Source organism: Marmota marmota, unplaced genomic scaffold (assembly GCF_001458135.2).
Source record: "Marmota marmota marmota unplaced genomic scaffold, marMar, whole genome shotgun sequence".
NCBI lineage: Eukaryota > Metazoa > Chordata > Mammalia > Rodentia > Sciuridae > Marmota > Marmota marmota.
Window position 1 is genome coordinate 22,609,985 of NW_026000019.1, and position 12,274 is coordinate 22,622,258.

Below are 12,274 nucleotides of genomic sequence, written 5' to 3' on the forward strand. Positions count from 1 at the left end.
TTGTTTGGGGGGCAGCCATTGGCCCTGATTATCCCTACCCAGCACCCTCCTACCCAGGGCTAATGCTCACTAGCATGAGGACTGGAGGCAAGTGATGACAGCCAGGCCACTGGAGGGAGGTCAGGCCTCTTTCTTGCCTAGAACTGTCCTGGCAAAATGGCTAGTTAGAGAATCAGTGCCTTGAAGACAGATATGGTGGTTCACACCTGTAATCCCAGCAACTCTGGAGGCCGAGGCGGGAGGACTGAAAGTTCAAAGCCAGCCTCAGCAAATTGGCAAGGCCCTTTCTCAAAATAAAATATAAAAGAGGGCTTGGGTGTGTCTCTGTGGTTAAACGCCCCTGGGTTCAGTCCCCGGTACCCTGTGCTTTGAGAGTGTGAAAAGGGAGGAGAGCTGAGCGGGCAGGGAGGGGCTGGCACCACGGAGATGAGGCCCAGGTGGGAGGCACTCCCGCCCGGGACATCCTTCCACCACCCTCCCACCACCGACACCCCCCCCACTCCCGCTCCTCAGTCCACGCCCAAGCCAGGAGCCAGCTGGCTAGGGCAGCCATGTCCCCACCTGCCGTCATTTTCACACCTTTCAAAACGGTTTTAATTTTGAATTGATTTTAGACTTTCAGAAAAGGTATAAAAATACAGTTTGCACATATTCTCACTATCAAACAAAGTTTATGTGTTTGGGGGCAGAGAAGGCAGAATACTCCAGACGCTGGGCATGGGGTGGGGTGCAGGAGGACATGAGGCTGAGGCAGGAGGACAAGGCCAGCCTCATCAACCTCAGTAACTTAGTGAGAACTTGTCTCAAAATGTAAAAAGGACTGGGATCTAGCTCAGGGGTAAAGTTTAATCCTCAGTACCAAAAATAAATAAATAAATAAAATCTTTTAAAAAAGAAAGAAGGAAGGAAGATTTCAATGTTCAGTATATATACCCAGATACACAGAGGGCCCTTCCAGAGGACTAACCTTAATATCTTTGGCCAAGTTTCTCTTGATGAAAGAGCATCGTGTGGATCTGTTTGTGTTTGTTCTTGAGCCCCCATTTCTTGACGCACCCACAATGCACCTTGGCTATGGTTCTCCCACTCTTCTTCTTTTTTTAGGGGGGGATACTGGGGATTGAACCCAGGGGTGCTTTACCACTGAACTACATCACCAGTCCTTTTTATTTTTTATTGTGAGACAGGGTCTTGCTCAGCTGCTGAGGCCGGCCTCAAACTCTGATTCTCCTGCCTCAGCCTTCCCAGTTGCTGGGATTACAGGCAAGTGCCATAGTGCCTAGGTGAACATTGAAATCTTAGTGAATAGTTGGAGAAACTTTAAAATTTTTCTCTTTGGAGCTGAAGATGGAACTCAGCCTCCCACATGGTAAGCACATGCTCTCTCTGAGCTATAACCCCAACCTCTAAAATTTTTACTTAAATTTTCAGTTTTATAAAGTAAAGATCTTTTGTGTTGAAGAACACCAATCACTGTTTACCTAGACATGCAAGAGCATATTCCCGAATTTCTACTGGAAATTCACACTAAAGGACCAGATAACCCTCAGAACAAGTGAAAACTTCTCTTTTTCTTTTATTTAGGTTAACTTCTTAAAACCACCCCCTTCTTTTAACTTTGAGGAATTTTTCACGAAGTGTATGACCTTCATGAATTATTATCCTGGTGAACACAAAAGTAAGTACCCTCCATGTAGGTGACCCCTTGCTCCTCAACACAACCCCCGGTCCTACCAGCAACCCAGGGACTGCTTCTCGTCCCCTAGAAGAGCAGTTCTCAGTAGCACCCTCTCCCTGGACACTGGTCCCCGTCGTCCTCATCTTCCAAGCTTTGGCTGAGTTTCCCTTTGATGAAAGAAAAAGTGAAGCCTCTTTGAATCCGACTCAAGACTCAGAATTCTCTGAAGAGCATCGTGCGGATCTGTTTGTGCTTGTTCTTGTGCCCCATTTCTTGACGCACCCACAGTGTACCTTGGCTATGGTTCTCCACTCTTCAGTCTTCTATTTCTTCTTTATCTTAATTGTGTGGAGGCTGGGTTGGGCTGGGGTGCCTGGCTCATCACAGCTGGGCTCCAGCCATCCTCCTGCTTCAGCCTCCTGAGCAGCCAGGTCGGGCGTGCCAGGCTGAGCCACTGACACCTTGTCCCTGCTCTCAAGCTTCTGCCCTCTTCCCTGTCTGGGGCTGCTTCTCAGCCACCAGTAAGCCCAGCTCAATGGCTTCCTCTCCAGCCTCGCCCGAGGCAGAGGACAAAATTACGACAATTTAGAGATCACCATTGGCTGTAGTTGGTGAGTCCAGAATCAAGCAACACCTGGGTCCATAAGGGAGAGTAAGGGTTCCGAGGAGGGGCGCAGACCGAGTTGGTTTTGTAAAGAGAGAAGGGCTGTGGAAGCAGGATCAAAGCAGAACAAGTGACTGGTCATTTCAAAGTGACTTTCTTGGGAAGCAGGGCCAAGGAGACAGACAGAAAAATACCTGGTAGCATCCATCGGCCTCGAGCGCCTTTTCATGTGTCAGTTGTGCCAATTGACACTGTTCTGTTGGGAGAGTTTGCTGATCCCTCTTGTCCTGATTCTCCCAGAAGGTCAGAGACGCAGCTGGGTTTCATCTGGGGACCTGGAGCTTCATGACAAGTGGCTCCCTTTTGACCTAACCCGGTCAGGCCCCTGTAGGAGCTTAGTCCAAAACAAAGGCCTCCTGCGTTTTCCTTCAGCCGTCACCACCCTCCTGCTGTCCTTGCCTGTCATTCCTGCCCTTCTGACTGCATCCTCCTCTAGGGTCATGCGCTCTGTCGACTCCCATTCCTTTGGCTGTAGCTTTAGATGAAGCCCAGAGGCATCACCTCCCCAAGTTCCAAAGCACGATGAAAGTGAGATCGAGGTTTAGAGCTACATGCAGCTGAATTTTGGGAAACGCAAGCCTGGAAGAACGTGGATGTCCCTTGGCCAAGGGACCAGAGCCTCTCTTGCTAAGTCCACCCCTCCTCCTCTCCTCCTGCCCTCCTAGACTTCCTGAGGCTTGCCTGCATCCTGGATTCTGATCCTAAACTGGAGATGTCCCTACAAAAGTATGTGATGGAAAACATTTTGAAGCAGGTATGTTCATAATTGAATTTTTGGCTTTTACTAATGGCTAGTAAAATTGTCTAGTGAAATTAGGACATTCTGTATATGTAGATGACAAACTTGAAATTCATTATTCAAACCAGGATACTACCTAGGTTGGGATGTTGGGCGTAGCTCAGTGGCAGACAGCTTGCATAGCATGTGCGAGGCCTTGGGTTCAGTCCCAGCACAAAAAAAGATGAAAGTGGCCTTATTCGTAGATCCACTGTGACAACAAGCATCAACCAGAGGCCAGGCGCCGTGGGGCGGCTTGGAAGGCTGAGGCAGGAGGATCTCAAGTTCAAAGCCAGCGTCTGCAGGAAGGCCCTAAGCAACACAGTGAGACCCTGTCTCTAAATACAAAATAAAAAGGGCTGGGGGTGTAGCTCAGTAGTTAAGCCCCTGGATTCAATCCCCAGTACAGTACAAAAAAAAAAAAAAAAAGAAAGAAAAAGAAAAGAAGAAGAAGAAGTAGCAGCAGCAGCAAAGCAAAGCAAAGCATCAGTCAGGCTGTGTTGCCTTATGCGACTGGACAGGCAGGAGGAGCTGCAAGCAGGTGATGCAGGAGCACCCGTTCTGGGTGCCACAGGGCACACTGGAATACGTGAGTGTCAGGGCAGCGTCTCTCCAAGGCTCTTGCATTAGTTTTGAGACTTAACAATATAGGTAATTAGAACACTTTAAACTACCCTCACCTCCCCAAAGCTTCCCTTTCCATTCCCTTAGATCTGGACTTTCAAATCCACGAAGCCACGGGAATCCCAACTAGCTCTCAGCACTCGCCACACGCCGGTCACTCTGCTATTGCATTTACTTATTTATTTAGGCACCAGGGACCAAACCTAGGAGCACTTTACCTCTGAGCTACATCCTTTTTATTTTTTTATTTTAAGGCAGGGTCTCGCTAAGCTGTAGAGGCTAGCCTCGGACGAGCTGCCCCAGTCCCCCGAGTAGCTGGGATTGCAGGCTGTACTGTCATGCCCAGCATAACCCTGTTTCACATGTGAGAAAACTAGTACTCCTGTGGTATAAGAGGTGCTGCTGGGATTTCGACCCTGGTCTGAATGAATACTATAGTTTGGGCGTGGGCTATCCACTGTTCTGACGTACATCTGTTTTAATCCTATCAAAATGCAGTTGTGTCCTCCAGGACATTTTTGTACAACCAGCTTGACCTGTGATTAGAGGCCTTCGTGGTGTGTGGGGATTGAAAAGGTATTAGAACACACCTTCCACGGTCAGCCCAGTGTGGAAACTGCCTGCAGTGTCAGGGGCTGGGGCTGGGGGGCAGAACCACTCAGCAAGCAGGAGACCCACCAAGGCCGAAGAGCCGGTCATTGTCTGCAGCCAGGGCAGGAGCAGGAGCACTGGGACCATCCCATCTCCCCCAGGCAGGGCGCTGGCCAGCAGGGGTTTGGGTTGGGAAAACGCCCACATACTCACATCACACACGGAGGAGGGCGCCTTCCTGAGACCAGGTCATGGTCACCTGTCCAAGAACCCAGGCGGGGACACCTGGGGGGAGAATTTCTGGGTCCTGTAGAAGGAGTGAGCCAGCGACCCTGACTCCGTGGTCAGGGCTGGTTCCTTGCAAGCTCCTCTGCAGGGCTGCGTCTGCCCCAAACAAAACACCAAACATCTTCAAAGGAGCACAGCTGCTACGCAGGGGTGGTTGCCCCTAAAGTCACCTGCCTAGCGGCAAATGCTGGTGTTGCTATTGTCCTACCCTGGAGAAAGCCACTTCCTACACCCGTTCCCACCGCCCCAAGGGACATAACAAATTATGCTTTGGTTGGGGCAACCAGGTGGGAGCAAGGTCTGCAGGAGGGATACGGAATCAGGGTGACTCCCAGGGAAAAGGATCACTCGCGGGTGATAACGAAGGAACACCTGGTAAGAGGTCCAAGTATATGCTCGCTCCTGACTTCCGCACCACCTGTGGATGACTTGCAGCAGAGAGGGGATCTAGATGAACTACCAGAGAGGCAGGAGCTGGTGCCATGTGCACTGCTGGAGTAGGGTCTGCAGAGTTGGATTCTAGTCTGCGGCTCTCTCCTCACAGGACCTTGGGGGAATTGTGACACTTCTCCATGTATTATCTGATCTGTAAAATGGGAAAAATAAAACTGATTTTATTTTGCCTGAAGAGAGAGTGAATGTAATGTGAAAATCTTCCAGAAGCCACAGGGTTATGAAAAGGCTGAATTACATAGTACACTTTTGTTTGCTTCTGGAGGTGTTGGGAAGGCATCCAGGGCTCTTTGCATGCTAGTCAGGAGTTCTACCAGGGCTGCAACCCCAAGCCCTAGCTTGACACTCTTATCCTACTGTCAGAAAAAGAGAGGCCATGAGAACAGCAGCCCTTCCCCCTGTCCTGAGGCCTCACAGTGGCATGTGGGAGCTGGTCCTTGGGGAGATGGAGTGGTTGCTGGCTGAACATCCCAAGGGGTAGACCCCACTCCAGGCCACTCCCATCAGCTCAGCTCCGGGAGGCTGGCTCTGCGACGACCACACACCCTGACAGCTTCAGCTTCCTGGCCTCTCCAGGCTGCTTTCCTTCCAGGGACAATCTGGGTGTGGGGCAGGGGTGGCGTAGCCAGGAAGGGTCCACCACAAGGGCCCAAAAAGCTGCTTTGTATCCCGCAGATCGACGACAAACAACTTGGGGGTTATTTGTCTGAGCTTCGCCCGGTGACGATTGTGTTCGTGAACCTGATGTTTAAAGAGCAAGACAAAGCAGAGGTCATAGGCACGGCCATCCAGGATGCCTGTGTGCACATCACTTCTGTCCTGAAGGTCTTCCGAGGCCAGATCAATAAAGTCTTCATGTTCGACAAGGTAAACATGAGCTAAGGGGTGGGACCTGCCAGCAGTTGAGGTCAATGTCCACGGCCAAGCTTGTTGGCCAGTGGAGGGGACAGACAGGTGGAAATCTGACCTAGAGGTGTCAGTCTCTGTGCGTGGCACCCACTGGGTGCCAGGCACTGCCCCGGTACTTTGCACACATGCACTCCTTTCCTTCTCACGACTGCTCCAAGCAATAGGTGCTGCTGTCGTTGTCCCCATTCTGGAGGCCTGGATCCTGAGACAAGTGGGGACAGGGCTCAGACCTGGGTGGCCTGCCTTCCTGGTCTGCTCCCCAGGCTCAGCTCCCTCTCCCTGCTCCTACGGCTCCAGCCCACTGTGTAAGGCGATTCCCAGGGATTTAGGGCCGAGCCTAGGAAGTGCGTGCCCAGGAGCTGGTTCCTGTGGGGCCGCCTGCCACTTCAGGGGCCCCACCTGCCACATCAGGGGCCCCACCTGCCACATCAGGGGCGCTGCCTGCCACATCAGGGCCGCCAGCCACATCAGCATTTTCATCTGTGGCTCATCTCTGCCTCTCAAGTGCCTGTTCACTGTTCTCAGTCCGGGTCTTAGTTCTGTTCTGTGAGGGACGAGTGACCTGAGAAGTGGTGGTGAGAACTGACTCCCTGTCTCTTAAGAGCAGGGCACGTGATCTGCTTGCTCCTCCAGCAGGCATTCAGTGGGCATTTCACAGAGGCTGCAGCCACTGAGTGCCCTCTGCCAGCTCAGCTGGGCGGGGCCATGGACTGTGAGAACTGCAGGAATTCCAAGGAGTGCTCACTTCCAGCCTGAGCCCTGGGTGCCCACTTCACCGTCCGTCCCTTCAGGAGGGTCCCAAGAGCACAGGGTCTCAGAGAACAGTCTGTGAAGTCTCTCAGGCAAGGCTCCCAGGGTACTGTGTGACCCCAGCGAGTCACTGAGCATCTCTGAGCCTTGGCTCATTACCTGCCGCTCCTCTTTTGTTTGTTTATTGATTGATTGATTGAGAAGGGTCTGGCCGTGCTGCCCAGCAGGATGGTCTCCTCCTGAGACATGCAGAGTGCAGAATTCCTAATTGCCAACCTGGCGCCTTCTGCTCTGTGCTCTCTAACTTAGAACCCGTGGCGTAAGACGTGGGCTACAGGAGAGCAGACAGGAGGGGGTGCCCAAAGGAACGGGCACTAGAGGAAGTCCCACTCAGAGACTGGAAGTGGCTCCAGGGCTGGGAGTCCAGTGCCACTGGCCTCGCTGACTCTCCCGCAGGGCTGCTCCTTCCTCTGCGTCTTTGGCTTCCCCGGGGAGAAGGCCCCTGACGAGTTCTCCCACGCCTTGGAGAGTGCTGTGGATATCTTCGACTTCTGCTCTCAGGTCCACAAGATCCAGTGAGTGTTGACCCTGACCCCACCCGGGGGGCCCCTGACCCTTTGAAAATATATGGGGGTGCTGGGAATACAGCCCATTTGGTGGAGTGCTGTCCCGCCTGCACAAGGCCCCGGGTTCAATCCCCAGCACCACACACAAAAAAGATATGGGGGTGGGGCCCAGGACAGAGAAGGAGGAGGAAAAGAATTAAGGGCCCAGTTGTGGGCCTCGTCCCTCCCGCTCCTCTCCAGGCCCCGTGCAGTTGCCCTACGCGGATCCCGCCTGGGAGAACCACCGCTGGGTCCCCCTTCACCATCCCCCCTCCCAGGCCTCTTTGCTCCTGTCATTCTGCAAGTGCTCATTATCTATCCCTCCCCCACCACGCCAGCACCGTGTCCATCGGCGTTGCCAGTGGGATCGTCTTCTGTGGCATCGTGGGGCACACCGTGAGGCACGAGTACACGGGTGAGCCCCAGCAGCCCGAGCGCCGGCCCTGGGCGGAGCAGCAGGGAGCCCAGCAGGAGCACTGTCACTGAGAGCTCTGTGTGGGACAAGGCGCTGGAGGGAGGAGCCGGAGGCCCTACCCATGGAGTGGCGCTTTTGTAATAATGCCCTCGCTCTTGGAATAGGTCAGGACCCCTTCTTAAAATGATGACTATTGGCATTTCTGAAAATAACACGACCTTCACGGAAGAGTAGGGACGAGTAGCTGAGATCCCTACTCCCCTTCCTCCCGCGAGGTTCAGCAATAAGGCATCTAACATACTGGACACCCCCGAGCTCCCGAGATACTTACGTCCAAGTGACACCATAAGATTTCCTTCAAAGTAGTCCTCGGTGGGCAGTGGACAGGCGAGGGTGGGGCAGGGTGGGCCGCGGGCATTGTTGATCTGGGCTTGAATGCGAGGTGAAGCTCCCCACAACAGAGTTTGTCAAAGGGCAGACTAGTTCAGAGACCATTCAGGACCGGGCAAGGCTTCATTCTGTAAAACAGAGTGGCGTCCTGAAGGGCAGAGCAGGCGGGAGACAGCAGACACAGAACAAAAAGCAGATTGGTCCCTGGGTGGTGTCCTGGGAAGGCAGGACGGGGGACAATGGGGAAGGGCCTGACTGGTCAGCTTCAGGTCAGCTCTGGCCTAAGGACGAAGGCGGGGAGCTTCAGCGGCTTGCCACTGGGGCTGGCCCATTGGGGAACCAGCGTTTCCTGCTCCTGATTTTCCCTCAAGTCCAGATCGCAGCTGGGTGGGAGTACATGGAGCTTTAGCATGGGGGAGTCTGTTTTGAGTTTTACTCTGGTTTCTGGGGGCCCAGTGCAAGAACTTAGTCCAAAACAATGGCGTCCTATAACTTTCATTTAACAAGGTTTATAAAAGGATGACCTGGCTGGGGTGTAACTCAGTAGTACTGAGTTTGCCTGGCATGTGTGAGGCCTGTCTTTGGTCCCCAGCACCAGAGAAAACAAAAAAAAAGGAATGTTTATGTTAAAATGAAATATCTAATGCTCATTTAGTAGTAATATTAAATAAGTGCTTACAAGCAGCCAGGCACCACCCAAAGATGTGAGCATATATTAACTCTCTTTTTTTTTGGTGGGGGAATCAAATCCAGGGCCTTGCTTGTGGCAGGCAAGAGCCCTACCACTGGGCTGCGGCCCCGTCCCTGACTCATTAATCTCCACAAACCACCCTCTGAGATAGTCATAGTGTCATCCCGTCTGGTGGACAGGAAGCTGAAGCCCAAGTACCTGTGTGTGGTAGTTAGAGGCACTGCAGGGCGTCCCCGCTCAAGGTGTCCCTCTGCCCGTCCTCCACGCACCCCGCTTCCAGCCCCGTTGACTTCAGCAGCCACCGACTCAGGTCCACACGGTGCACACTTGGTCTGTGCCTGGTTTAGTTCAGTCCCATTGCGTGCTCTTCCCACGGTGGCAGAGGTCAGCTAGAGCCCATGGGGGAGCTGTCAGGCCTGGCCACCCGGCTTGCAGAGCCTCCCCGTGTCCCTGGTCCTCCCACCCCAAGCAGTGTCCTCTGGGCCTCCCAAGTGAGGAAGATGCTTCGCTGCTGCCTAAGTGAGTTCCATGTGGGCCATGAGTTTGTAGCTGTTGACTGACTGGATACTAGAAGGCCAAATGCTTGTGTCACTCATGAGTGGCCAGGGAGGTGACAGGTGAATGCCCTTGGGATGACCCTCAAATGACATTCAGTTCAAGGGCTGTTTTTTTTTTTTTTTTAACCCTGCTCTTTGACTCTCTCCTTCCTGTTGTAGTCATTGGTCAAAAAGTCAACATAGCCGCCAGGATGATGATGTACTACCCAGGAATCGTGACCTGTGACTCTGTCACCTACAACGGCAGCAACCTACCAGCCTACTTTTTTAAAGAGCTTCCAAAGAAAGCGATGAAAGGTGTTGGCGATTCTGGGCCAGTCTATCAGTGCTTGGGCCTGAATGAGAAAGTGTGAGTGTGGGTGGCCTCTCCCAGGTCCCTGTTGGATGTCTGGCCTGCCCAGGCCCTGCTTCCAGAGCAGACGCAACAGACATTCATTGAGCATGTGCAGGACTGTGGGACTCCATCACCAAGTGGAGCTCCTCTCCCCTCCTGCGGCCCAGGGTCCCTGGACTCAGGGACAGACTCTTGCTGGAGATGGAAAGGGAGACTCCTGGGGACTAGAGGCAGACGCTCGGGCCCTCATCTTGCCCATCTTAAATCTGACCTCTTTTCTCTCCTTCAGCATGTTTGGGATGGCATACCTCATCTGCAACAGAAATGAGGGCTACCCTTTGCTGGGTAGGTAGTAAGACTTGACTTGAAAAAAACCTGTTTTTTTTTTTGCAGTGCTGGGGACGAAGCCAAGGCCTTGTGCATGCTAGACAAGCACTCCATCACTGACTGACACCCAGCCCGAAACCACAGGACATCCAGAATAGTGCATCCATAAGAGCCTGCAGCTTATTATCACAAAATGAGAATAGAACCATACTCCAAGCCAAGAAAGAGACAAGTAGCAATACTCCAGGAACACTCACATATGCTCTCCCACTTCCATCCCCACGGAATTCTAACACCCAGGATTACTTACACCTATTTAAAAATGTTACATAAGCCAGTGTGTTGGCGTGTGCCTGGGCTCCCAGTTTCTTGGGAGGCTGAGGCAAGAGGATGGGAGGATGGCTTGAGTCCAGGTGTGCAGGGCCAGCCTGGACAACACAGCAAGAACCTGTGTCTTTTAAAACATATATAAAAATAAATAAATAAAGCATTATAAATATATATAGAGATAGATATAGATATAGTTATAGATATAGATAGATGAGCCAGATGTGGTTTTTATCTATAATCCCAGCAATTAGGGAGGCTGAGGCAGGAGGATTACAAGTTTGAGGCCAGTCTTGGCAAGTTAGTGAGGTCCTTAGCAACTTAACGAGACCCTGTCTCAAAATAAAAAAGCTAGGAATGATCTCAGTGGTAGAGCACCTCTCAGTTCCATCCTCAGAACCACACACACACACACACACACACACACACACACAGCCATATGGTGTGTAGAGTGGTTCTTGCTAATCTATATCCAGATACTTACATTAACAAGTAAAGCACACAGCTGCTTTTCCTAAAATGTCTACACTTGGATTAATATCTGAGTCTTTATCCATGAATTACAGATGGGTCCTCCACAATCTTTTGTCCCACAAAGAAGTGATAGTTGGCCCTTAGTCCCCAAGTATTTCTTCTGTTTGTCTTGATTGGTGCTGGGGACTGAACCCAGGGGCACTTACCCGCTGAGCCACATCTCCAGGCTTTTTTTTTTTTTTCTTTTTTAAATTTTTTATTGTTGGCTGTTCAAAACATTACATAATTCTTGATATATCATATTTCACACTTTGATTCAAGTGGGTTATGAGCTCCCATTTTTACCCCAAATACAGATTGCAGAATCACATCAGTTTCACATCCATTGATTTACATATTGCCATACTAGTGTCTGTTGTGTTCTGCTGCCTTTCCCACCACCTTCTGTGACTGTGCTCCTAGTGACTGTTATCATGGGTAGACCACAACAGGTAGACCCAAGTCCAGCTTNACTTGTTGTTGTTTGACTTCATAATGGCTGTCCAGGCTTTTTTTTTTTTAAGAGAGAATTTTAATATTTATTTTTTAGTTTTCGGCAGACACAGCATCTCTGTTTGTGTGTGGTGCTGAGGATCGAACCCGGGCCGCACGCATGCCAGGCGAGCGCGCTACCGCTGGAGCCACATCCCCAGCCCCATCTCCAGGCTTTTAAATTTTTTATTTAGAGACAGGGTCTGGCTACGTTGCTTAGGACCTCACGAACATCGTCCTGCGTTAGCCTCCCAAGCTGCTGGGATTACAGGTGCTCCCCGGCACCCATCTTGTCCCTCAGTCACTTGACAGAAATGCTCCATGTTTTGAAATCATGGTCCTTTTGCCTCTCTCCTATCACCCAAGTTTCAAGGGCTGTGAGCTGAGCTTCTGATTTGAGCTTGTATTTAAAAACACAAGAAAAATAACAGTGACAGGGTTGGAACCCAAGGTGATTTTTATTTTGCTCTTTTTTCCTTCTCCTGAGTTTCCCATATTTTCCACAGTGAGCAAGTGTTAGTTTTATAATCAGGAAAAAAAATTTACTTTTAAAAATAATTTAGGTTGCCCTTATGGTAATAATAATGTATATGATTTCTGGAGGTGAATTGGATTTTCTTAACCCTAATAACGTTTCTTAGCAGCCCTGAGACGATGTGGTTTGCATTTATGAGGGAAGATTTCCTTCATCACAGAATTGGAAATAAAAATGTTTTCTCTATATTTGTTCAGTATTAGAGCTCTAATCTCAATAAATCTATAGTTTACTACTAGTATGATGTAGAAAGAAAAAGCAAGCTTTAGTATTAATAGACTTGGTTTAATTCCATTTAGTATGAGCAAATTAAATGGAATTATAATGAGTTTAAAATAATACTTTTACTGAGG

At 50.7% G+C, this 12,274-nt stretch overlaps 1 protein-coding gene and 1 long non-coding RNA gene across 8 annotated transcripts in view; one reads left to right on the forward strand and one right to left on the reverse strand.

Moving 5' to 3' along the window:
• The window catches only part of Adcy10 (adenylate cyclase 10), a 56,649-nt gene that overhangs the window by 4,598 nt on the left and 39,777 nt on the right, over positions 1 to 12,274 (forward strand). For 2 of the 5 annotated variants that reach the window (XM_015491881.2, XM_048810079.1), the window contains 7 exons: positions 1,585 to 1,678; positions 3,008 to 3,096; positions 5,752 to 5,943; positions 7,192 to 7,310; positions 7,679 to 7,755; positions 9,553 to 9,742; positions 10,017 to 10,072. In XM_015491881.2, coding sequence (XP_015347367.1) covers positions 1,585 to 1,678; positions 3,008 to 3,096; positions 5,752 to 5,943; positions 7,192 to 7,310; positions 7,679 to 7,755; positions 9,553 to 9,742; positions 10,017 to 10,072 — 817 coding nt within the window. Of the gene's footprint in view, positions 1 to 1,584; positions 1,679 to 3,007; positions 3,097 to 5,751; positions 5,944 to 6,534; positions 7,311 to 7,678; positions 7,756 to 7,792; positions 7,920 to 9,552; positions 9,743 to 10,016; positions 10,073 to 12,274 lie in introns of those variants that run through there. The other 3 variants (XM_048810082.1, XM_048810081.1, XM_048810080.1) reach the window with 3 other exon arrangements.
• On the reverse strand, positions 589 to 9,173 carry LOC125618684. 3 transcript variants are annotated; one of them, XR_007350069.1, is made up of 4 exons: positions 9,035 to 9,173; positions 8,087 to 8,273; positions 4,549 to 5,209; positions 589 to 3,432 (listed from the first exon to the last, which is right to left on the reverse strand). It is a non-coding gene; the product is annotated as an uncharacterized LOC125618684 (long non-coding RNA). The 3 variants fall into 3 exon arrangements; XR_007350067.1 differs by lacking the exon at positions 9,035 to 9,173 and having other exon boundaries at positions 590 to 3,432; positions 8,087 to 8,420; XR_007350068.1 differs by lacking the exons at positions 8,087 to 8,273; positions 9,035 to 9,173 and adding an exon at positions 7,682 to 7,815 and having other exon boundaries at positions 590 to 3,432.